Source organism: Rhipicephalus sanguineus, chromosome 1 (genome assembly GCF_013339695.2).
Source record: "Rhipicephalus sanguineus isolate Rsan-2018 chromosome 1, BIME_Rsan_1.4, whole genome shotgun sequence".
In the NCBI taxonomy this organism is placed as follows: Eukaryota; Metazoa; Arthropoda; class Arachnida; order Ixodida; family Ixodidae; genus Rhipicephalus; species Rhipicephalus sanguineus.
In genome coordinates this window covers 92515223-92542768 of record NC_051176.1, presented here as the reverse complement: position 1 = coordinate 92542768, position 27546 = coordinate 92515223, and the positions used below count along the sequence as shown (strand labels likewise).

Here is a 27546-nt window from a genome sequence, read left to right as displayed (position 1 = left end):
CGGTGATTTTGGCTCCGGCGCACATGTCTAGTCCAGAGTGAGGTTTTTTTCAACTCACAGCACTTTTAAATTCATAAAAGTGGGAAAAAACACTTGATTGTTCAGCAGAGGATAAAACACATTTATGCGCAATCTGTCATGAAGGTAGGGGTACTGCTTTTGTCATGCAAGTAGGATGACTGCTTTTTTATTATCAAGAAGATCTACTTAGACCATTCTGTGTCTAAACTTAACGAGACGGAGAACTTGGTCCAGTTCACCGCAGAAGAAGTGAATGGCTAGTTGCCTTTCCTCCATGAGAGGGTAGTCGTGTCCACGTTGCTGCATGGGTAAGATGTGGGCTCAAACGAAGACCGTAACCTGAACGACATCGAGAATGTGTGGTGTGACCTGACATCCTATGGTTACCTCGCCTCAGTTACGCATCTGCTCAGCATCATCCGGTCCCTCGCCGTTATTGTTCTACTGCTGAATCTCTGGAATGGACGCCTGTCCTTTGCATTCCAGGCATCAGTGAGACCCCTGCACGTGTTACGCAACCATATGGTGTGCTGGTAGTCCATGTGCCTTTGCGTAAGCTCAGAAACACCCTTGGGAATGTGAAGGACTGCCTGCCATGTGAGAAGTTCCCTCATGCAGCATATACTATTCCATACTACTATAGCATATAATTTTAAAAGAAGTCCCAAAAAGCATCAGAATGACGTAAACAAGCACAACCTGGCTTCCAGCGCCCTTGTGGAACATGCGATTCCACAGGTCACCTGATAGGCTTTGACAGTGCCTTCGTCACTTCAAGCGAAATAAGTCTAAGACAACAGCTTTATCTTGAGTTACTTGATATCCAGACAAGGACACACTCTTTGAATCACAACAGAAATCTATGCCTGCACCTTACATCAGGTACTCAACTACATATGTAACCTCATTCCCTTCCTGTTTCGCCCTTCATTGTGAACAAGGCTTCCTTATAAGGTCTGAAACACCAGTAAATATATTTTCACCTTGGTTGGCATCTGTTCAAAGTTCTTGCCAAGGAATATACAACCTTGAGTTGAATGTTATTTAGACTACATTATCTTTAGTTTTCTTTCTTTTTTTTTTAAAGTCAAGTTTTATCTGCTGGGTTTTGCATCACTAGTCTGCGTTATTCAGGTTTCATTTGCAGAATCTTCAATCATGCTAGTCATGCATCTAAGCATAACGTGCATAGCCTTTTTGTCATTTTTGAAGGCAATGCATATAGTAGGCTCCCTGCTATGTATGTAATACCATACTATATGCTTTCTGATGTGGTTCAGTGTGGTGCTAAGTTGAAGACCATTTGCTGGAAGTGCTGTCTGATGAGTGTGCGATGCATATGCATGCATTATCAAAAGAAACAGTGCAAGAAAACTTAGATAAAGCAGAAGGAACTTAGAACACAAGACAAGTGCTGTTCTAAGTTCCTTCCACTTTGTGTTTTTTTTTTCCGCTGTTTCTTTTAATAATACAGGCGTACCAACTTGCCCAACTTTCTATCTTATGCAGATGCATGTTCTGTTCTTGTGTTGCTCTCCACATCTTTTTTTCTATTTCCTCTCCTTCGTTGATTATGCCCCCTCTCTTCACCTCTCTATTCGTTATCATTTGCATACAAATGCACTAAACACAATTAATCAGGTAGATCAGTGTATGTTTATACTCAAATTAAAGGACCCAACACAAAACCTTGTGTGTGACTCCAGCTATTACCTGAGATATAGATGAGTCATGGTCACTGACAGTTACATATTGATACCAGTTACTTGAAAGCACTCAAACCAGAAACGTTTACCATTAAGATTCAGTAGAATGGCCTAATTGGTAAACTGTCATTTACTTTGCTGAACTGCATTCTATAAGTTTATGCTTGTGTGTGGAATGGGTAGTCACGTGAGAGAGGGTTTGCTGTCAAGGCTCTCATCATCAGTAAAAATGGCAATGGTGCTTTGATAAGGTGGAGCACCTACTGTACATTAGAAATCTTGAGTGTGTTGCTCATGTTTACTGTCATAATGCACATTTAGTGTAATTTTTACAACATTCGGTGACACTTAAAGGGGCCCTACAACACTTTTTGAGCATGGTCAGTAAACGCTGCCGATCGGTAGTCGAGGTTCTCAAAAAATCACAGTTTCGCCGCAAGGGCGAAGCAATGAATGCGATAGCAAGAAACTAATGCTATACGAAGTGAGGCTCGCCAATGGATACTCTCAGTTTGAACAGCGCTCCTGTTACAAAGGCGGCCGAAGCAGCGAAGGAAACTAGCGTGCTTCAAGTGTCGAGCTGTGACACTTGATAGTTCGCGCTCATCTTCTGTTTGTTCGTTTAGCGGCGTCGTTTAGCGGCGCTCCGTAACATGAGCGCGGACATCACGGTTAAAGCTTGAAACATCCCTCTTGCCCTCACCACGAGAAAACCGCGCGAGCAGACAGCGGAAGGCCAAGGTTCTCCTTGCGCAAATATAAGAAGAAGCGAGCGAGTTCGCCGACGACTTTTAAATGCGCTCGTCGCGCTCCTAGCGCCATCTCGCTGGTAATGAAGAAACGCTTATGAGCGCCGGCCATCTCTGAGTCCGTCCAGCGGCAAAGGGTGTGTATATAATGCTCGCCGGTAGCTATGTGGAGGACCTGCGTTCCGTGGCGTAGTGGCTAGCGCCACTCGCTGCGGAGCAAGAGGTCCCTGGTTCGATTCCGCGCTTCGGAAGCATTTTTCTGAATTATTTTTCTTTGGGGCTTTTATATATATATACATACTTATACATATACGGTGCATGACGGCGACGGGGACGGACATTTTCCAGCCGAGACTGTCCATATAATTGCTATCGCAATAAAACACGCGAGCCAAACATTATAGCGCAGTACACGGTCTGGGATTTACAATAAATTCTCCAAGTCAGCTAAAAATCGCTTCCTCTTCCCTCGACAAATGATGCTATTCACTCAAAATTACTGCATCATTGACTCTAGTTCCACGCCATTGGCTGATTTGAACATGGCGTGCTTGGTAGTTACTGCGGCCCCGCAAGAGGCCACTACCTGCTTGCGCATGCGCACGCACGATTGCATTGAAAGTATGTTGCGCGTTGACAAAAAAAAAAGAAAAGAAAAAGTGCTCAAGGTCACAAGGCGCGCATGACATACCTTTTTCCCCCGTGCCATCCCTCCCTGCTTAGCTTCCAGCGCTTTCGTCGGGACGAGAGAAGAGAGAAAGCAATCACAGCATGCGACAAATCTCTGTAACTCCGCTCGTACCGTACGGATTCTGAAACCTTTTACGGCAGGTCAATTCGTGAGGCAACAAACTCTTTTAGTGAAGCCATTCCATCGCTACTTGGAAAAATGTTGCAGGGCCTCTTTAAACAGTGCACTATGTTCTGTAACTTGACACACTCTCTGTTAGCATTAACAATTTTTTTTTTGCTGTAGCAGCGTCTAACCCTAGATTTTTGTTAGTGTTTGTTTCTTCCGAGGTGTTCAGAAACTAACCAAGTTTATTGCTTTAATTTTTCAGGCGGTTTTCTCCTTCACTCACCAAAAATTCCCAGTGGATTCGAGAACGGAGTCACGAGTCATATGTCAAGAACTATTCCATTGTCTATCCAAACGATGAACCTCTTGCATCAAGAAATATGCGGAAAGATCCCTTGCATGAGGTGATGCATCCTTTGCAATCTGATATAGTTTCACGTTTTACACCTTTTGTAAAGGAAAACATATTTCCCTGTATTTGAAGGTCCTTTCCCAGGCAGGCTGCGTGTTCCAAGAGCGACTAGGCTGGGAACGACCTGGTTGGTTTGCTAAAGACGGCCCTGCTCCTGTGAGGACATTTCTCTTCTTTCTTTGCCTTAAGTTTACATACTGGAACTCTTCGGAATTGTATTCAACTGAGCTAGTTGGTTCATAGCTAACGGGAATTCAACCAGTAAAACTGAAAAAAAAAAAAAGAAGAAAACTAGGGACAAAGGGGAGACAGACAAGGACATCACTGAAACTCTTCTCTTTGAAATAAAGCTGGAACTGTGCAGTTTCACCTGCGTAACACAAATTAATGTCCAACTGTGGTTTTTAAAACTGCACGTAAATAAACAGGATTAGGGGTTGTGGCTTGTGCACTTTTAATAACCAAAGACAGATAGACAGACAGAGAACTTTATTTTCTTAAAGGTACAGACAACCACTCAGAACACGTATTGAAATAACCCCACTAATAGAAGGACTGTCTATTGTATTGTCTAAAACGAACCATGTTTTTCTCATTAAACGCGGATTTATATTTTTATTTCTTCACTCAAAATTACTCTGGGCGCTTCTGGCAGCAAAAAAGTGAACGTGCACATATACCTATCACGTGACCTTTTACTGGTGTACGCTATTAATTGTCTCTCTGTTAGCGTTTAAATACAGCACACTTTTTATTATAATCTTTTCTACGTAAAACATGCAGATATGCATTCATTAGCAATGAGCAGAACAGTGGCGCCGCCTTTGCTTGACGTATGACCCGATGCTCATGAATGGCAACATGAACGTTGTTAGCTGAGGGCCTAGCGGCACCTGCTGACGTGTTGGAAAAGTACGAAGAGCACCTCGCAGCCATCGAGATTACCTCCGGCAACGTGTTGCCGGAACTAATTTCGGAGGCCACGAGCGCCTAGCTCGCGAGATGGTAAAGAGATCTCACGTGACGACGAGCGTTCAGAAAACTTATTCTACCTGCTTTTTATATTCCAAAATGGTCAAAAATGCCAATATGAAGGTGGTTGATCACAGTTTCACCCACTCCTGTGAAAGGAAAACCTTGAGCATAATGCGAGGGGGGCTATCGGCATCGCTATCGCTTCACAGCGTTGCTGGAGGATGTGTACGTACAGTTCAGGGGCTTTCCAGATTGAAAAATACCGCTGATAATATAACCACACGCTTTTGGAATTAACCGCTGCAGCTACAAACACTACAAAGGGAGAGCTTTCTATTGCGCCATAAAAAACTGGGTCAAGAAAAATCAGTTGTCGGTCCCTTTAGGTAATAAAGTTTTTTTTTTTCTTCTGTACACGTGTATTCTGAACTTGACATCCAGTTAACACATGATGGTTATAGTTAAGTAGCTGAGTTTTATTACAACCTAAAGCCAGGAATGAAAAACTGCACTGTTCACTCAGAGAGAGTGGTTCGTGAAAGAAATGAAAAGGGGCGCTATATTTTCTGCCTCCCGTCGTGGGGGCATGGCTCAGTGCCCATTCACTCATGTGTGTTACTTGCACAGTGCATGTCTCAACTTTAAGCTGTGCACCCGAGCTACTGAGGAATTTGACCATTTTTTCCTAGTTTTCATGTTCCAGCAACTTTTGGGAGCAGCTGTACGCTTCTCAGCAAAAATTGGAGGCCCATAATGTTTGTGTATTGAATTGTGTTCTCGCATCACCAAATTGTATTTTTGTATTAATTTCTTTTTCTTCTAAGCAGGTAGGATAGATAGCTAGCTAGGTTTTGTGCCAGTGTAGTTTGAAACAGCAATGAGAGGGTACCCACTAAACACAGAAAGAACTAAAGAATACACATTTATTTCTATTTACAAATTAACACAATGCTAATAAACACAGCTAATTTATATTGCAATAGCGACAATAGCCATTTATTGAGTCATAAAAACTTCGGCTAGTAAGTTTGGAAGTGCAGCTACAGCACAACACTATGATCATCTGGAAATGAAGGTAAAATTGCCAATGTAGCACAAGTCTTCTGCATTGGTATCCTTCAAGGGGCCTGTTGCTGCTGGCATTGTTCAGTGCATGCTGCAGTTGCATTGGTAATTGCCATTTTTGTCAGATTCACAGATGCCATGTTGTAAGGAATATGGTGTACAGTAGCTCTTTGTCAGTGCTTTGACAGTGAGGATGATCAGTGTAGCAGTCTAGTTGCAGTGCTGGTGTGTAGGTTAGTGAGATGCAAAAAAATTTAATAGTACCACAATAGTGTAAACATGTGGCAAGAAACATTTTAATTCAAATTCAAGTGATTTTTATGCCATTTCAAGGCTCAGTCACGTTTCTTGCAGCGCTGTCTGTTGCCGTGGTGTTGCAGAAATTCAATTGTTGCTTTATCACTGCAAGAAGTCCGCACTCACAATTCGAGCTGTGCAGAAAGTTCGGATACCGGGCCTGAACTTTACTAGCACTTTTTAAAATGAATACTGCTAAGCAGAAGGTCCCATGATTGCAACACTGAAAGAAAGGAAGCGCCTTAACTACTAGTCTCCCAAATGCAAGCAAATGAAACAGAGCTTTTGTTATTGCAGAATGCATCCAGCTTAACTTAACTGTATTTCTCTTTGATGTCCCTTTGAATGCAGTTATTGAATTTCTGGTTATATTTTGAAATATACAATCATGAACATGCTAGAAGCCATTCACATATTTTGGCACAGTAGGTCTTGTTGTTAATCTGTAACAATGCAGAAATGTTTTTAATTTACCTGTAATTAGACATATAAAGATCCCGTTATGTCTGGTTGCATTTTTTAATGCTACAGTCGCTATTATAAACTGCCGGAGTGAGCTATACTTTTTTCCCGTAAGGAGCTGAGCTCTGCCTTAGTGTGGACAGCTGTAATAGAACGCTGAACGAACCATATCTCATACATATGCAAGCCGCTTACAGTGCACATGAAAGTAGTGGAATTTCGCATAACTGTTTCTACTTTGCAGGTTCTTCCTTACGATTATTATGGCAGCTATGGGAATGAGAAACACAAGAATTACACCTATGAGGACCTGTTAAAATTGGATTACACTTTTGACTTTCCAGGCCATCATGAGATTGTGAGTAAAGCGTTCTTTTAGCTGTGTTTTAACAACTTTTTTTTTCTTTCAGCATTTTAATTCTTGCACATCTTTATCTTTGGCCATATAGCCTCCTTTTGAGCAGTTTGTAGTGCTGGCCAAATTAGCCCAAATATTTCGCTGTCTTTAGAAGTCATGTTCACAAACAATGATGTCGCTGCAACAAGCCGAAACAATTCCAGAAAGGATGCATAAAGAATTCAACTTAACTAAACTTGTGCTCACAAAAGCATCATCACAACGACAACAGTAGTGGCAAGCAGCGTTGGTCTTCAACCTCGAAGAAATAGCCATCATGGGTTTCCCTGCTAGGTACATACAAGGACATCGCCATACATTATGGAATACCTTTGGGTAAACTAGTAACCAAGAAAAAACTCATGTCACACCATAGCAGTTTTGGTATATATATCCAATTAACGAAACAGCCGCGAGAGCACAAAGTCGTAGGCGGCTAGATAAATAGATAGATAGAAACGCTCAGAGTTGCAGACGTTCACTAAAAAATGCTTTGAAATTAAAAAAAGAATAAGGTTCCTGTTATCCTTTTAATTCTAGCTGAGAAGAATGTACAGTAATCAGCCCTCACAGCCTTACACGTAGCTACAGCATTCGAGATGCATGAACACCCTAATTTTCTTAGCTCATTTTGCGTGATGACACTGTGATAATGTGTATTACAGTTAAACTGACAGAACGTACAGTGCTCACGGATGGAAATTCAACATTTTAGGGCTAAGTAATTCACATACTTTCGTGTCCACCACCTTCGAATTGTGTCATAATAATGTAATTTCGACTTGAACACTTGCATTAGAGCCAACAATGCCTTTTGCAGCCAGATTCAAAGCAACATTAAGCGGTTAATTTGAGTGGTCTCACACACCGGTCCATATACTAAAAGTTTTGAGTGGTCTCACTTCAATCCGTGAGCACTCTACATGGAATTATTTGCACTAATGTAACATGTCATGTCTGTTATTCAGCCTTAATTATTCTTAGTCATTCTGAGTTATGACTGTTTCATTCTGCTGCTCTCTTTGCCATCAGGAAGGCAAAGCATTAGAGGCCCGTATAGTAAATATCATATCGTAGTATTATTATTATTATTATTATTATTATTATTATTATTATTATTATTATTATTATTATTATTATTATTATTATTATTTGCTATCATGAATTCATATAAAGATGCTGTAAGTACTCTGTGCCTGCACACGTCCTATGATAGAACATTCTATCGCACCGCATGGGATTGGTTGAGGCTCATCTGACGGTCAGACGTAAGAACAGCTACCGAAAAGGCAGTGCTGTCAATAATTTTGTCATCTGCTAGGCAAAGAACGGCACAGAACGGATGGAGACGCCGTTTCGTCCGATAGAACGGCTATAGAACGGTCTCCAGACGACTTGGGTTGGATTGAAACGTAAGCACTCAGGCCAGAGAAGAAAATTAGTGTGCTCCTTGTCTGGCTTAATCCAATCCCACGCCAACAGTTCGCGAAAATGCATGCAAAAATGACAACCATCGCCCTCACCCATGGCCCCCACCGAACGTCTTGTGAAATTGCAACACCACCTAGCGCCCAATCATTACATTAACGCCAATAAATTGTCATCACACTCTTCAATTTCAAGCTTTAAAAAACAATGCCCCCAGATATTGAGATTCAGTTATAATAATTATATGTTTCTTCATGCTTTGAAAACATTTCTGAATTCTCAGTGCAGATGATCAAAATGGGACGCATTCTTCCAGGGCGCTTGCCCTTCTCCTGTTGGCTGTTTGCTCCCTCTCTTTCTCTCGTGACATTGCGTTCCTTTCTCTCACAGAACGTGTACAAGATTGCACCCTAAAATGTGCATTTGGTACCTGGGTGGAACAGTTAGGAAATGTCACTCTAAATGTAATTTAATAAGTACTGTATTTGGGGCATTTCTTTTTCCAAAAGAACCAAATCCACTTGAAATGAAACTGAGAAAAACGCAGTTTTTTGCTACTGACAACATGGTCGGGCCTACTCCAATTTTTGCCAGTGTGCTGATGTCACCAAATACCTCAAATCTATATTGTGGCTAAAATCTACCTATATAGCCCACTATCATTGGTATTCAAGAGTAAAATTTGAATTTGGCTATTACAGATCGAAACATTTCATTTGGGCTTGTATTAGCTCTTAAAATAAGCCTAAATCGCAGCGAATGAATGATATAACAATATTTTGTGAGAAAATTAACACCGTCCTTGTGCTTCCGTCGGTGCCGTCCTTTGTTGCATGGGCGTACTGGCGATGCCTAGACTTGTAGAGCGAGGGGTCCTTCCAGGCAAAAGGTGCGTCATTCTGGACTGTTGGCAGCGTTTCCTTGTTTCGGGCATCTATTGAAGACCTTCAGATATTATTGAGCTCTTCTTCTTCTTCTTAGCTAGTTTTATGCCGCGCTGTTTCGGATCACTTCTTTAAAGCCCAATCAGTGCCCAATATTTTTGTTTCATTTGTGTTCTATTTCAAATATACCATGTTCGAGCGAAGGAGGGTCATGATACTGTAGCACAAAATTCGAAAAGAAACACTCAAATGCAGAAAGAAGTGGGAAAGTCGGCCTCTTGCTCTTTATATTCGAGTCTTGCCCTACAACATCATGTCTTTCAGGATGTACCAACTCGCCCAAGAAAAAGTAATTGTCGAACGAAAACACGATCACGGCCATCATCTTGTAAATGCTACTGGTTGCTACATAAATGTGGTGACCCACATCCATTTGCTAATCTTTCTTTAATTTAATGCCCAACTCATCTAAGATCATTCTTAGCCAAAGTGTGGCAGCAACTTTAGTAGTGTCTTCAATTGCTGCCTTATTCACATAGTCCCATAATAAGTTTTTCTACACCTGCTGCATTTTCATATTGTATAAGAGCTGTTATTAGAATAATCGGTGTTGTCATGATTGTTGTTTAAATCTACACTGTTCTCACATTATACATCTAATACTACTCAACCCTCTTCCTTCCCATTTCCTTTCCTTACCTCAGTTGGTGGCAAAAATGATGTGATGAATCTCTCTTAAGGGAAATTGGTGCAGAATGGTGTGGTCACGATCTCTTGCACTAAAGTTATGCTTGAGACGGGGTTTCTCACTGGGGTGGTTTGGTGAACTGCACCCACCCGTGACTCGGTGGATGATTCGGCAGGCATAGAACTGTATAAAGGAGCATGCGCTCTGGATTTGTCTCAATTGTATCGCTGTCTCTTATGCACTCCAATTTCAGATAAAAGACGAGTGCCTGGGCTGTCGAAGGAATGCGGCCATCTTCAACATGTCATACTTTGGAAAATTCTACATTACTGGACCTGATGCTCAGGCCGCGACAGACTTCATCTTCAGCAACAACATGCGCAAGCCAGCAGGTTGGATTGCAATCTCTCATGCTTGCCATTTAATCATGCAAACTTTGATGCAAACATTTTGTCATGTAAAAAAAGTGTGACTACATTGCTCAGCATTTTGGTGCTTTATACTTGTTTTGAGTCTCGCTAGGTTTGGGAATTACAGTGAAACCCGCATATATCAAACTCGCACAAACACGGAAATTAGTTCAATATATCGTATAATTCGATATGGAACTTTTGAAAAATTTATCGTATTTTCGTTGTCCAAGTCGGCTTTGCGAGACTGCTTCACGATAATGCAAGGAAACCGGCTTGACAGCAATACGCAGGGACCTTTCTTTTTTAGTCTTTATTTCCCTGCAGTTTTAGTTGGGGGTGCGGGTTACATGCAGGGGCGCGTTATACACGAGAAAATACGGTATCGATGTAAGCAGCGCCTCAACATCTTCATAAGCAGCTGTGCATCTACTCGTCGAACGCCGGAAGCCTCTAGTCTGGCTTGGCCCTTATGTCGGCCTTGTTCTTCATTATCGTACTCAATGCGCTTCTTGAGATGCTGTAGGCAGCGGCTACGTCAGACTGCTGTTCACGTTCGATAGTGTTGATCATCGCCAACTTTGTGGACAATAGGGTTCTTCCATTTTCACTGCAGCCATCGCGTTAACAAAAGGAGAGGAGAAGCAAACGGCGACCCCAACGACCTCGCACGATGGGCCAACGGTAGCGAAGGATCATATGAGAAAGCTCGTGACGGCAAGCAGTAGTTTCTACTCGCTCTGCGCGGTGCCCTGCTAACGACACCCCTTGCTCTCCCGAATGCATGCGGGAAAGTCCCCTTCCGTGAGGAAAACTCAACTTCTTGTGAGGGAAAGCCGACTTCTTGGGGCGTTTTCACACTGTCTGATGGTCAATATGTGATGTGTTCCGGCTATTTTTGTTCGATGTAGCCACAGATTTTCTATGCATTGACATTAAAGCATTGTCATGTTCGAAAGTATTTCGATATGAAGGATAATTCGATTTATCCGAGTTCGATATAGTCGGGTTTTACAAACAAATGTGGTGTGTAGATCACGAAGTGGAGATTATGTGTGCAAAGCATGGAACAGCTGCATGGTGCGAGAGTGGTTGAAATTTCAAACAGAAGGGTACACCTCCTTCCTCATGAGAAACCCACGCTTCAAGCTAGTCAATGTCACATGCGCAAGTGCCCTAGACAACATGCGCAGTTTGCAACATAACTGATAGTGAAATGTGACTATGATTCATCATTCAATGCGGAGCACACTCACACCTGGGAATGCACCATGAAGCAAGCTAAAAAGAGCAGGAAAACTAAGACGATGCTCCTCACTTGAACGTGACGCACTCCCTCGGCGTGCGAGACCAGAGGGAAATAACACTGCTTGTTTGATAGTGACCCTTGCTTCTTAGAAGGACGCCTTCAATTCAGGACACCGTCAGGTGCCAGGACACCTTCAGTTTCTTATACTCCTCCAATGATGAAGTCATTTGAAAAAAAAAAATATTTTGGTAAGCGCTTCCTGGATCACGTCTTACAAGTCCCAGTATAATGCCAAAATTTGCTGAGGGGGCCTGGTGAGGTGACCTTAACTTATTCCAGATGTCTTGTTTTATTCTAGGAATATGTACTTCGTTTGATTGCCAGAGTGCCACATTTATCTATTGTATTTAAAAACTTTTGTTGGAATTACATACATACTGAAAAATTTTCAGTTTCTCAGTGATTTACTGTGTATATAGTGACTTCTCAGCCTATAAAGCAATAGGGCACTGTTGAGATCATTTTGTGTTAATCCTTTAAAGGGGCCCTGCAACACTTTTCCAAGTAATCGTCTAATGGCTTCATTAAAAGAGCTTATTGCCTCATGAATCGACTGCTGCAAAAATTTTCAAGATCTATCAAGTAGTACGAATGGAGTCACAGGGATTTGCCGCACGCTTTAAGCGCTTTCTCTCTCCTTTCTTACAAGCGAGCGCACTGAAAGCCACACAGGGACAGGGATGACAAGGGCACAAGAAGATGCGTCTCTTCGTCAGCGCGTGTCATGACCTTGAGCACTTTCTTTTCATTTTTTCTTCGAACGCGCGGCTTACTTTCAAGTGTGATCGCAAGCGGGCACGTGGCGGCATCCTGCGGCGGCCACGGTAGCTATGCAGCTCACGATGCTAAAGTGAGCCAACGGCTGTGGACTTTGGGTATATGGCGCAGTAATTTGAGTATATGGCATCATTTGTAGAGAGAAGAGGAAGCGATTTCTAGCTGACTGAGAATAAATTGTAAATTCCAGGCTACGTGCTGCGCTATAATGTTTGGCTCGCGTGTTCTCAGAAGTCTCAACTACCGATCGGCAGCGTTTTCCGACCATGCTGAAAAAGTGTTGCGGGGCCCCTTTAGGAAAACAAACTAATTTTTCAGACTTGCAAAAAAACTAATTTTTTTAAAGCATGCAAATGACTCTGATGATCACATAAAGCAATATCTTGCAAGACATTTATGTCAGGAAGGTGACGTTCTCTGCAAAAAAAAATATTTTCACACTGAACTGAAAGGTGTTTGACTGCTCACCAGTGTCATCTGATGCCAGTTCAATATCATGTGCAGGCAAAAAAGGATGAACTCCCAGATACACCTGTTTTGCTTTCCTTTAAATGCAACTTAAAGCATGCATACTTGTGCTACTAAAGATGTCACTCTGAAATACCAACTAAACAAAAGTCTGCACTCTCAACTTTACCCTTCAGCAGCTCCATAAGGTATCTAATGCTGTATACAAATGAGCTCAAAATACACACACACCATTTGGATGAGGCATGGAACATCACAGGAGCTCAAAACCTCTTTAGGCCTGCATGGAACAAGCGCTCATCCATGTAGGGCTAATACAGAATGCAACCATACTAGGACTTCATTATTGAAAAAAACTTCGAGCACAAGAAAGTTTTTCTAATCATGCAGTACCAACTAGCCCACCTATCTATCCTATTAATAGGATTTCATATTTCAACTTAACAACTCACTTCACTGCAACACAGAGTTCTTGTTGTTCACAGCTGGTACGTGCACTATTGCCATTAGAGCGTATTGCCATTAAAGCATATAAACTTTTAAAAAAATATTTTTTTGTCTTGTGCAGTGGTGGGAGCATTTACTTATTTAGTTGCCGAGGAAATTTTCAGACGCTTAGAATGTCTCAGTATGAAATCCTTATGCTGCAATTAATGAGTGTAGATGTAGGTAACTTCTGTGTCATCTTTATTTTTCACAGAGGTGTTGCACGTAAGTAAATTGCTTTGAAACTTTGTGTTCCCATTATCTTGTGCATTGCATGTAAAACATGGGATGTGACACCACTTTAAAATTGCTAAGCCATTGAGTAATGCTGTAGCAAGTAGAGAGAGTTGTTATCAGTGTTATTTTCTAAGAACTAATTTTTAGGGATGTGCGAATAGTGAAATATCATCTCGAATTGAATTCGAATCGAATAGTGCCAAATAGTGACCAGAAACATCAAATATCGAATACAAAAGTCTTTATTGAAAATTGAAAGAAAGAATAAAGAAATCAAATCTGCTCATGTCCTCGAGCAGATAACGTGGTGAGTGACTGCTACCAAAAGTCTACAAATTGTCATGCAGAAACACAAGCTGTTCAACATGACCTGGCTTCAGGCTCTCTTGCCATGATGTTACGGTGTTTCCTGCAGTTGAAAACATGCACTCACTGGGCATCTCAGTAGCAGGGATGGGAAGGTATCCCAAAGCAATTTTGGTAATACCTGGATAAAGTTTTGCTCCATGCTCTTTCCAGCATTGCAAAAGATCATCCTTTTTTTGCGATCAGGGGCTCATTGAAGTGTTTTTTAACCTCTCGACTGATGTTTGTGTATCAGATATTCACGGCGCTTGTGACTTACGCTACGAAACTACGCAAAAAGTTCGTGCCTTCGTTTCGGAAGCGAAGTGGTGAAGGGCTCGACATTTTTCTCATGTGTCTTTTTCTTTTACATACGGGAATGACATAATCTCCTTTAAAATAAGCGTGCGCTCGCTTTTGAACCAGGATATCGGTGAAAGTTTACGCGAAAGGCCTACTGTAAAGGTGTTAGCATTATTTTTAGCCACCCCACCCTAACCAAGCTGTACCAGTAGCCGTTGTCGCGCTTTAGACATTTGTACTCTCGAGTTATTCGAAAGTTCGAGTACTAGCTATTCGAAAGTCGAATCGAAATATTCGATTAGGAATTATTCGATTCGAATTCGAAACTCGAATATTCGCACACCCCTACTAATTTGTGACCATGTGATTATTTTCTACTCAAGTTTGATGGATGCATCAACTGCATATTTCCTGTGTACTTACTACATAACATGATATGTAGCGTGTTGAAACGAGGTGGTTTCATTTCAATGGTTTTTGACAGGTTCCACCACATACACTTGCATGCTGAATTCCCGAGGCATGGTAGAAGCTGACCTGACAGTTAGCGCCATTGCTGCAGGAGAAGGTTCTTCATGTGACCCCAAATTTAGTGGTGAGTTATCTAACCACTGTGGACACAAAAAGAGTCAGTTTCACCCAAAACATTAAACATTTGACACTGATGGTGATAACAATGTGTTGGACAACTACGCAAAGTAACATTCATAGCTTTATCAACCATATGCTATATTACAATAAACATTTGTTTGCCATTTAAATTGCCATCAAACATTGCCTTTCAGGTGACTAATTTGTGCAAATTTCAGAGGCTTGTAAATTGCTAAGTGACAGTTGCCAATGACAGTGTTTATGAATGAACTTACATGCATACAGGATATCCTAGCTATAATGTGCAGCGTTTTAAAAAATTCGAATGATTCTTCTTGAATAAGAGTAAGTGCATGATTGTTCAGAGTTTTGTTGAAAAAATCCAGCAAGCTTTTAATCCACGACATCCAATTATCTGACCAAAAGTATTTTCCCAACTTTTTAATTACCATCAAAGTTGTGAAGGTGCCAGTTAGGGTGTTTTAGAGAATCCTAAGAGATGTCAATATTCCAGCAAGGTAGACATCATCTGTCTACTTTTTCCAGCAAATTGAAATAGCCTGCAGAAGATGAAAAATGCCACTTTACACTGCACCCATGCACTCAGCATAGCAGTGTGATCAAACAGTCACGGTGGGGCAGCAGGCTGTTCATGTTTTACTCAGCCTAGTAGTGGTGTTAACAGCACGGATATTCTCTTCATTACACAAGAACAGATTCTGATGATAATTGGCTATCAAGATCAAGGAAATGCACTTCTCGAAACAGCGAGCCTGAGATAGTGAGCTTGTTTTCCCATTGAGGCTGTCTTATGGCACTGCTATTCTGTGCGTGCATACATGAAGTCACATGTTACAATTCATTATTTTGCAGGATTTCTCTGTTTCTCAAAATAGTAAACATGTGACATGTACTTTCCTAGAAACATTTCATTTTGACATGTTTTACGATTTTGTACAACTGCCCAATTGACATCCTGACAATTGCAACAGCAATTTAAAGGTCTGATAATTAATTTTAATGAAATGATTGTATCTCAGGGACAGAAAAATTACTGGCGGTTCCTTGACAAAACTCTCAAATCAACATAATCAATTTCAATTTTTATTCTAGAAATACATTCCGAGGGAGAAATTAATACAGAAGGAGGTCTCATAGTCATAAGATTGAGTGTGGGACTTCCTTTTAATACATGGATCAAAGAAAAATATTTAGACTATGAACATATATTAGACTATTTAGGAAAGCTAACGTTATGCAGCGAGAAGCATTAATCAGTAAAACAAATACAGTATTACAAGCAGAGAAAATTTGAATGTAAGCGTAAATTCCTGTTAAATGAATCAACGGAACCTGCTCTTATAGCTACAGGCAATGAATTTCAATATGGAACAGATAAAAAGTTTGCAGTACACTTGTCATAATTAGTTCTAGGCTTAAAGGGACTCTAAGGACAAATAACATTTTACATCAAAGTGAAAGGTAAAAGCTTGAGAACCTCTAAAACAGAGGTCTGAAACACGCGGCCTGCGGACCACATGCGGCCCGCGGACCTCTTGCTAGTGGCCTGCGACTTCACAAGGAATAAAACCCACAGGGTCCCGTATGCAATCGCCTGAGATGACTCCAAGGCGAAAGCCATCTTCTTTTTTTGCTCAGTCAGTGTATTGATCCCTCCAATTTTTGTCACTTGTGACATCATCACACGATGATGATTTTTTGCATCACTCGTGATGACGCCGCCAACGGTCAATTTTCATGTTTTAAGAGGCATCTAAGGCTTTCGCCTTAACCCATATATGCCCAGTGTCCTACATATAGGACGCTTCTTTGATGCACTCTAACATCACTATTTCTTTAGCTGATAACTAGCGCCACCTACAGCACATCAAGCAGGCCTCAATGAGGCCTGCTTGATAACGACACCCATATTAACTGTTACAACTGTATGACACTAATGCTATCTTACTGTGGCTGCTGAGGCTATATAGCATGGTACAGCATCGGAAAAACCAAGAACCTGTTCCAGGCGATAATTCCAATGCGGGTAAATGTCGGAATTAGGTCCTCAAATAAGGCAGGCTCTATTTTGATTAGTGCACTAGTCATTACGCTTGCGCTTGGCATAGGTGGTTCCTGTTGTTGACCTACTGGCTCAAACATGTACAGTGTCGCACCAATCACCTGCAAATGATCAAAATTATCCATAATAGCAACTGAACTCTACCAAATTTTCTGAGAGGTAGTTGCAGTACCTAGCCAGAAGTTGTATCGTTGCGGCGGGCTCTTGTAGACCCCTGCACTGATGTGATGCGCTCCACCAATCATAGGTGCGCGCCAGATTCGCCACTTGCCGCTCAGCAGTGGCTTAGTTTTTTTGCTAATAACATGTTTCTGGTTGAGCAATGTCAGATTACTCTAAATTTTCATGTACAAAAGTACCAAAGGGTGCTTAACTCGATTTTTTTGGAGAGCTGTTCAGTTTCTCTTTACAAGGGCCCTGCAACACTTTTTCAGTGTGTTCAGAAATCGTTGCCGATCGATAGCCTAGGCTCCTGAAAACATGCGAGCCAAACATTATGGTGCAGCACGCGGCCTGGAATTTGCAATTAATTCTCAAGCTATAAATCATTCCCTCTTCTCTCGACAAATGATGCCGTAGACCCAAATGACCGCACCATAAAGACAAAGTCCACGGCCATTGGCTGATTTGAGCATTGTGAGCTGCATAGTTACCACATGTTTGCGCACATGCTCACGATCACACTGAAAGTAAGTCGTGCATTTGAAGAAAAAAAAGAATGTGCTCAAGGTCATGACATGCACTGACAAAGGGACACATCTTCTTGTCCCCTTGTCATCACCCTTCATGCATAGCTTTCAGCATGCTCGGTAGTACGAAAGGAGAGAGAAAGCACTTGAAGCATGTGACAAATGTCTCTAACTCCGCTCGTACTTGACAGATTCTAAAAATTTTTGCAACAGTGGATTCGTGAGGAAATAAGCTCTTTTAATACGGCCATTTGACGATTACTTGGAAAAGTGTTGCAGGGCCTCTTTAAGCTCTTTTTTTTTTACAGATGAAACGTTATGCTTAAAATTTAAATTAATGAAGAGGCATTTGATATAAAACAGGAAAAGGTTATAATGCATACAGGTTGATTCTGAAGGTGCTGACTTGAGGATAAGGGATTAGTGTCTGTGTTATCCCATGAAAAAATTAATTCGGTAATATTAATGTTAATGCAGGCATAATATAGTAACAAAAGGGTTTCATAACTGAAATGAGGCCAATGTTTCACTGGAATTCTGATAGAGCCTTTCTAGTAAATGAGGCTGTATGGGTATTTAATTTCAGAGTTTTTTTTGTCAAGCTCACCCCAAGGAACATAGCACTGTCACTAGCATAAATGACAGTCTTACCTAAACAAACAGTGCGATAGCCAGGAATAATTTGCTAAAATCTTCATTTGGTATGCAGATGAAAAGATTTTGCTTGTCATCAAACAGAAAGGTATAGTTCTTCCTGAAGTGTCATCTGCTGCCTTGAGACAGGACGTGCCATTCCAGGAGCTCGTGTTGAGCAACACTTCGCCATGTGCAATGCAAAGAAAAGCCATGCACCACACTTGCCGTCACCAGACTTTGTTATCACCATCAAGCAGCTGTGTACTAACATAACTTATCCATGAGTGTGCATAGAACAAGTGATTTTTGTACTTGCACTCGATAACCTCCAAGCAGCCACTGCAGCGCTGCTGCTCGGCTTGGTGCTTGCACTAATTTTATTTATAGGGGGTGATTCCACGAAAGATCGAAAAACGGTGTATATTTGATGTTTCCGATTTTCCTGATAATTTTGTATGTTGTGCACATATGACTGCACAGCACGAAATCGCAGTTCGTTTTCAAATAAAAATTTTTTTCAACACAGCAAAATTCGACAAGTGTCGCCGGTTGACGACGACCATTTTACGAAGAATGCGTTTTCGTAACTTCGGAACCATGCTGGCAGCTACTCAAGCTATATATTACAAATATCTTTCTTTTTGGCGGAAGTAGAAGTAAAGAGGAAATAGCTCTTATCATTTCAAGGAATTCTGAGTAAATTATGTATTTTTAGAAATTCACGAGAAACGCTGCGTTTTTGAAAATCAGTCAAATTTTCGGACGCTATGGCTACTTCTGTGAACATCTTAGCTTGTTCATATTTGCAGTATGAATAGGCCTTTATGTGAATAATGAACCTCTGCATTTGTATTTCTCTAATAATTTTCAAAGTAGTAAATTTTCATGCTCGAAACACCAAAAAGAGAAAAGTGCTCCTCCATTCAAAAATCTATAATAAAAAAACCCAATCTCAATTTTGTTCAAAGTCCCCCAAAATGTTCTCAAAGGACTGCAGAATGATATTATGAAAAAACATGTTGCATCATTTTTGTTAGAACAAAAGCAGAAAATGTCAAACATTGTGTTTCCAGAGCGTGGTGGCCACTGCGTAAAGGACATCTCTAGTAACAAGAAAATACAGTAACACGTCTTTTTTCTTCTCTGAGCTTCGCTAAACAGCAGTAATGATCTATTGTTGGAAAGTGGGAACTGTTTTGTGAAGAAAAAAAAAGATCGTTCCAATTAAATGCATTTGCGACACCACTTACATTCCTCGTCGACGGGCAGCACGGACATTTTCATTCCTCTGGATAACTTTTTTTTAGTAAATGCGCTTATATAAAAGTAACGAAGCTAAACGCGAAATATGTGTAGCTGAGTCGATCATGCATTGTAAGAATGTGAGAAATCGCAAATGGCGGCAGTGATGAACGGCGAGTACCGCAGTGCAACCTAAGCACAGCAGCCACACATTGTTTGCCAGGCTTTGTCGCTATGCACGAGAAAAAGCTGGGGTGTCGATTGCGTTGGTTAGACGATACATTTTTCACCGCTCGTCGCTCTCCCGCCCGGTCTCTGGATCCGCACCGTGCGGATCGTGTGGCCCGCGCTACAAGCACTCGTGTAAACGGAGTAGCATGCGTTAGGCGGACAGGTGCAAAGGGCGGCGCGATGGACGCCCGCCTGAGCAGACGACAGCAACGAGTATACGGCTGTGCCAGTCAGCCAAACACCACCTGAGATAGAAGTTAAGCATCCAAATTGTGCTTCACTTTGATGCGATCACTGTCCTACGCTCTGAAGGTGGCTATGGGTAGGGGTTATAGCCATGGCCGAGATTTGTACGGACTGCCTCATGGTGCACAAAAAGAAATTTCGCTGCAGCAGAATTTTCGTTACGTAGAAGATATCGGATCGAGACTCTTTTGCAGAAGGTCATGAAGCAGGACGCGCGCTCAATTCAAGAGGGAAACCAGATCTGCCAGCACTCCTTCAAGAGAAAGAAGGATATGCAAAACAAAGCAGATGCAATGCAAACAAAACGTGTTTTGTCCGTGGCCAGAACTGCTGCCACCAATCTTCACGTAATCGATTCTTTTTAAACTCTGCATTGATCACATAAGGTTTGACAACGTACACATTTGGGCCAACAAAAACCACACCTCTTGGCGACCGCTCTCCAGAAATTCATTTCCATTCATGAAGAGACCTTGGCTTTTATACCAGTCTCTCAATTCTGGCACAGCACATCATCATAAGAGACGCATGGAGGGAATGTGTTCTTTAGCACTCAAGATATGAATTATACTAAACTAAAATAGATCAAAAAAAGAGGAGGCTACAACTGAAAGTGCCTACTGTGGACTGAGGGATGTCTAACACTGGCGTGAAGTCGCAAACCACGCGAATGCATTTAATTGGAACGGTCTTTTTTCTTTACAAAACAGTTCCCAATTTCCGACCATAGATCATTACTGCTGTTTAGCGAAGCTCAGAAAAGAAAAAAGACGTGTTACTGTATTTTCTTGTTACTAGAGATGTCCTTTGCGCAGTAGCCACCACGCTCTGGAAACACAATGTTTGACATTTTCTGCTTTTGTTGTAATAAAAAATGATGCAACATGTTTTTTCATAATATCATTCTGCAGTCCTTTGAGAACATTTTGGGGGACTTTGAACAAAATTGAGATTGGGTTTTTTTATTATAGATTTTTGAATGGAGGAGCACTTTTCTCTTTTTGGTGTTTCGAGCATGAAAATTTACTACTTTGAAAATTATTAGAGAAATACAAATGCAGAGGTTCATTATTCACATAAAGGCCTATTCATACTGCAAATATGAACAAGCTAAGATGTTCACAGAAGTAGCCATAGCGTCCCAAATTTGACTGATTTTCAAAAACGCAGCGTTTTTCGTGAATTTCTAAAAATACATAATTTACTCAGAATTCCATGAAATGATAAGAGCTATTTCCTCTTTACTTCTACTTCCGCCAAAAAGAAAGATATTTGTAATATATAGCTTGAGTAGCTGCCAGCATGGTTCCGAAGTTACGAAAACGCATTCTTCGTAAAATGGTCGTCGTCAACCGGCGACACTTGTCGAATTTTGCTGTGTTGAAAAAAATTTTTATTTGAAAACGAACTGCGATTTCGTGCTGTGCAGTCATATGTGCACAACATACAAAATTATCAGGAAAATCGGAAACATCAAATATACACCCTTTTTCGATCTTTCGTGGAATCGACCAGTGGCACTTTTGTGTAGGTATTATTGGGCAGAGCCAACCATATCTTTCACCTTACTTCTCTCTCCTATCTTATACTACCTCTTGAAGGTGCCAGCACTTCTACGAGAACAATTTGTTACTATTGCTTTTTAAAAACATTTATCAGCATTATAGTATCTATTATATAGTATCTATTACAATATAGTATCTAATAAAGCCTGCTGTGCACGCTGATGGAGCCACCGAAAATAAATCGATCATTGTCGTCGTCAAAATTTTGAATTTTATATACAAATGGTTTATTCCAGCAGTGGACTGTATGTCTAGAGCAAACTGCAGCTGGTAATTGGGGTTGCTGAGGTATGTGGCCCAAGGGAGGCGAGGGGGTGAGCATACCCTTGCCCCCCCCCCCCTCCTCTTTCTGACTGTAATCGACATCTATTGCTCCAGCAACATTCCTTGTTTGATCATTTCTCATTGCCGTTTAAAAAAGGTAGCACTTAGATTGTCTGTTTGGAAGGTATAAAGCAATTAAGGTATATATGATGAGAGATGTTGCTACCCTTAGTGGTATCTACAACCAGTGCAGTGACCCTGACTCCCTGGTGAAAGAAAGTCATAGGCTGCACTACAGCTTTCTTTGGCTGAACCTACCTCTTGTAGCTGGTGATCTCTTCCTGCTGATGGTGTCTCTTGCATCCCACATGTCGTTTACTGGCCTTGGCAGAAATATCAAAGCAGAGAAGTACTTTGTGTTGCACGTTGGTTCAGACAATTAAATATGTACCTCTGTTTAGTATTTCTGTGTATCTCGTGAAAGTTGTTGTGCAGTTGACCCTCCTGGAAACATTTGCAAAAAAATTTAAAAGCATGCGCACTGTCCTCCATTAACACCGAATTCATATGCGTTCTTCATTTCTAGGTGATGGATTTTACGTGGCAGCTGCTGGAGCGAGTGCTAACCACGGCCTTGCTCACATTCGCTCTGTTGTACAAGATCGCAAGTTCAACGTTTCCATTGCTGATGAGTCTGAAAATATGGGGATGCTCAGCATACAAGGTCCAAAAAGGTTGGCTTCTTTTCTACCAGATTTTCATTCCCTTCTAGCTGCTTTGGGCTGCAAACTGGGTGGTTCCTACCATTGGGTTTATTCCTACCATTTCAAACTGGGTTTATTCCTATCATTTTGTCCCCGCGATTCTTGTACAGCGCTGCGCTGTGTAACATATATTTAGATAATTTGTTTTGGGGTTTTATATATATTTGGGGTATTATATATATTGGGGTATTATATATATTTAAGCAAGTTAAAGTTGGTGTTATTTTTAAAGAGGAAGATTGCGCAGAATTGTGGATTTTTGCTGGCTGGTATCTTAATTTATCTCATAAAGTTCACGAACAATTAACACAGTCAGTGATCTTGCTTTGGATGCTGCCTTCTTATTTAAAGCTTCGGTAATTAAATACACTTAAAATGGAGCTTCAGTAGTCAATACACTCATGGAAAGAGATGTTTATGACTGCACTTGCATAGCTTTCACATGATTGCCTTCTAAGTGTGAAACGACGTGCACTGCGCCCTATGAACTGGAGAGTATGGCTTTTCTGCATAGCTCAGTTATTCAGCAGCTGAGCACATTGCATGTCAAAGTGCGAGATTTGGAGTCAAAATAATGTCGCTTTGCATTATGGTTGGAGCGTGTTTCTGAAAATAACATTAATGTGGACAGCACATGTGTTCAGCTTGTGTTTATAAAGGATGTAATTTGAGTAAGAGCTTTGTACAAGTTTTACATGGCACACTGTTGCTTTGTATATGTAACTTCTGTTTAGTAGCTGCCTTGTGATCTAATAACTAAATGAGATTGGTAATCATGAATTTTGACAGATAAGGTTTACTGACAGTTTATAATATGTTTCTTCATTGCCGTGTTTTTGCAAATCTGTTTTATAGTTTGTTTTTTACGTGCTGAAATTTTAGAGTAGTTAAGAATTCCCATGAAATTTCATGAGATGGCCATGCAGATGCGCTGCTGAAAAATTTAACTCCTGTGAGTTATTTGTTGGATCTCTATTTCACAAACTGCAGGAAGGCTACTTACAAAAACAACATGAATTAAGTCCTTACCAAAATAATGTGGCTTACAGTGTATACTATTTCGTATTACTTTTGGTGCAGTTCTTGTTATTTATACTTTTTGTTTCTTCTTCTGATTCCTGTTTTAGCCGTCAAATTTTGCAATCGCTCACCGACACAGATCTTTCGGATGATTCTTTTCCCTTCTCCACAACCAAGGTCATCAATTTTGCTGGGCACAAAGTAAGAGTTGATCCTGTGAAATTATTTTGCTGTCAGATTAGTTGGCTTCAATGACAACACAACATACAGGGTGTGTTTTTTTTTTAGACAGTACAGATTTTTAATAAAAATTCTATGACAGTCAGGCTCCTGTCATTTTCGCACATGAACTCTGTGTGGAGGCGGAAATACTTTGCCCCAGCTGAAATGACACCTTGCGACTAATGAACAAAAACTTGTTAATTTTTAATTATTGGCCTGAGGGTAGTTGTTTATATTAGAAAGCTGTAGTGCATGACACTTTATGGCATACCCATTTTTTAGAAATCACACAAGTTGCACGTAGTTGGCAATATTCAGGATCGAACTTTAAGGGCGATATCGAAACTGACGGCGTCCGGCGCGAAGCAAATGTAGCTTCTCTGTTACTTAAAAGACTGGAACTACACGTAGCAAGGAAGCGACAAAATTTGAATCAAGGCGTGTTGAAGCAAAATCTGGTCAGGAAAATCAGCAAGCATTCTGAAATACACAAGTAGACAGGTTATTCTTTGGGTGTGATATGTGATGCTTATCTGTTTCTTTCTTGAACTATAAACTGGCGTGAAAAACTGTTTTGCCTGTCTGCAAAAAGAACTGCTGCAGTGGCTGCCCCTGAGTTTTATGCTTCACAGAGAAAGAAAAAGTTGATATTGTGGTTTTCTTGCGTACAGCTTGAAAGAAATAAATGAGCACCAAACACCACACGCGAAGGTAAGGCGATCTGCTGGCGCAAGTGAGATGACTTGCCACTTTTCACGCACAAGTACATCCACGACGCACCTTCATTCAAATTTGGTCATTTCCTTGTCACGGGTAGTTCTAGTCTGACATAACAGAATGGTCACGTTTTGTGCACACCAGGTGTGGTCAGTTTCAATATCGCCCTTAAAATTCGATGATGAATATCTCGAATGAAGTGTAACTTTCGTGATTTCTAAAAAATGTGTCTGCCATAAATTTTCATGCACTACAACTTTGTAATATAAACAACTGGCCTCAAGACAATAATTAAAAAGTTAATTATCGAGCTTTTGTTAATCAATTGCAACAATGTCATTTCAGCTGGGGCAAATTATTTCCAGCTCAACATAGAGTTCATGTGCAAAAAAGACGGGAGCCTTACCGTCATAGGATTTTTATTAAAAAATCTGTATTGTCTAAAAAAAAATCCTGTAATAATAATAATAATATCTGGGGTTTAACGTCCCAAAACCACGATATGATTATGAGAGACGCCGTAGTGGAGGGCTCCGGAAATTTTGACCACCTGGGGTTCTTTAACGTGCACCTAAATCAAGTACACGGGCCTCAGACATTTTCGCCTCCATCGAAAATGCAGCCGCCGCGGCCGGGATTCGATCCCGCGACCTTCGGGTCAGCAGTCGAGCGCCATAACCACTAGACCACCGTGGCGGGGCAAAAAATCCTGTAGATAAACTGCCTTCTGATTCAATTTTAACATCTCGTTGTACCTTTCCAAGGACCATCAGGCACATGGATTGAGTTGAGGCATTTTGAAAAGTTGAAGGGGCCATGACACCAAGTTTTCAGTCTTGCATTATGCATTGCATGTTAAACAGTATACATCTCACAGCAAGCTGGCCATATTTGAGTGCATTCTCTGTTGTAGAAAACATGTAGTATTAAAAAAAAATTCTTAATGTATCGACTGAGCTGTGTAGCACTTTGGCAGTTCTAATTGGCAGTATAGTAAAGTTGCGCCCCCAGCTTTGGATTCTTAGGAGCAATGGAAGCTGATTTTTAAAGGCGATGTTTTTTCTGTACTTTAACCACTGAAAGCAATTGCAAGAGACAGGAATACATCACAGTTTCCTGCATGTTTTGTTGATATTTTCTGCAGGAGTTCTCTTATTTGTTCTGCTTTTATTGGGTGAGTTTAAAAGTTCGGCAAGCGTTGCACTCTTGTAACACTACAACAGGGCAAAAGCTTTGCTGCACTCATGCAAGACAAGATGAGCCCCAATGAGCATTGCATGTGTTAGGCACTAAAGTGGACCCTTTGAATACCCTGTGTGAGCCCCTTTGCATGTTCTGCGTGTATTTACGTTTTCCGCTAGTCGGGCCAGTCATTGTTCTGCTTCTCGCTTCTGCAGTTTGGGATATCCTCTTGTCATCGTCATTGTGCTCGTACAGGTGCAAGAGCACTAGCAGTGACACGCACTTCTTCCGCCGTGACGTACTTGAGTGGCTGTCCCTGCGAGCCGCAAGGGCGTGCATGCTCCGTCGCTCGCCTCCTTGCTGCTAACTAGCGCTGCCGCCTAATTGATGCGCCTGCGCCTAATTTGATGTGAATGCATAGTGCATGCACTTTTATGCGTAACAACACCTGCTACTCTGCAGAGTAAAGCTGAGATGAGGCATAGGCTGCGCTTTCATAAGTTTTTTCGCTCGCTTACAGCTGTTTGAGCACATATCTGTGGAGGGATTTTTTTGTCACGGTGGTTTTCACGTCAAGGTCACCAGCTCTCCCAGGGGACCTCCAACATAAACACCTAAGGCTTTCACCTTAAAGGGGCCCTGCAACACTTTTCTAAGTAATCATCAAATGACTTTATTAAAAGAACTTATTGCCTCACGAATTTACTGCGCAAAAATGTTTTGAATCCTCAAACTACGAGCGGAAGTGCAGAGATTTGTCGCACGCTTTAGGCGCTTTCTCGCTCCTTTCATACCAGCAAGCGCGCTGAAAGCTGCGCAGGCGGGGGATGACAAGGCAGCAAGAACCTACGTCCGTTTTTCAATGCCTGGCATGACTTTGAGCACTTTCTTTTCTTTTCTTTTTTTTCTTTGAATGAGCGGCTTACTTTCAGTCTGATTGCGAGCGCGAGCCCGGGCATGCTGCGGTAACTATGCAGCCCATCATAGGCGGAGAGTACGGGGGGGCTGGGGGGCTTGGCCCCCCCCCCCCCCCCCCCCCCGGACTGCCTCATGGGGGGGCAGAGCCCCCCCTGGCGCAGGCCCAGGGTGTTCTTTAAGAGCTTGGCTTAGGTCCCCGGGTCGTCCTGTCTGGCAGCTATTTCACAGGAGGCTGTTTATGCCAGCTTCTTTTTCATTTCAGCCATTTAAAGTTCGGCACATGGGCCAGTGACAAGTCAAATGTTCAATGGAAAAATGCCCCTCAAACGGATTTTTACGTGCAGAATATGTTGTGCTGATGAACTGAAGCGACGACCTAAGCTATGAAAAATTTAAAAATTCACCGGCGATTACGATACTGCCTAATTCGCTGAGCGCAGCCTCGTGTTCGGGCAATGTCAGCTGTGTTTAAAGTTTTGACTATCAGCAGTTGTAGCAATGTAACATTCGTTACATATTGCCACAGAAAGTGCCAGCGCTCGAGTGCTACGCACACTATATACTCTGTGCATTGCAGCTGTCGCGAACCAAGTGAAACGCCCACAGCCCCGTTACGACAAGCGAAGCCAGCCGCAGTGCACGTGCCAGCCCTACATGCGCATGAGCGACAGAGGAAGAAAGCGAGGTTAGAGGCCAGTATCTCGTGATATCGACAGACTCCGCGTTCGCTCTCTTTCGTCCTTGTTCGCGCTATTGGTTACGCCGCCGACGCCAACGGCGATGCCGCTCAACGCAGGAACAAACGCCTAAGAGCTGCGCTCTAATTGTCTTGAAGCTCGTAGTGAATGGTTTTGAGAACACAAAAATGATACTGAGAATACAAAGCAATCCCGACACAGTCAATCAGTGAACGCTTTCGCACAAACTTACTCGCCAATAAAAAAAACGGGTAATTTTT

General features: G+C 41.6%; 1 protein-coding gene across 1 annotated transcript in view; it reads left to right on the top strand.

The window, feature by feature from the left end:
• LOC119394083 (sarcosine dehydrogenase, mitochondrial) overlaps positions 1-27546 on the top strand; it is a 112965-nt gene that overhangs the window by 28096 nt on the left and 57323 nt on the right. Inside the window, exons 10-16 of the mRNA XM_037661332.2 lie at positions 3538-3679; positions 3760-3843; positions 6731-6844; positions 10137-10275; positions 14703-14813; positions 22352-22499; positions 23657-23750. Of these exons, the coding sequence (XP_037517260.1) occupies positions 3538-3679; positions 3760-3843; positions 6731-6844; positions 10137-10275; positions 14703-14813; positions 22352-22499; positions 23657-23750 (832 nt within the window). The remainder of the gene's footprint in view (positions 1-3537; positions 3680-3759; positions 3844-6730; positions 6845-10136; positions 10276-14702; positions 14814-22351; positions 22500-23656; positions 23751-27546) is intronic.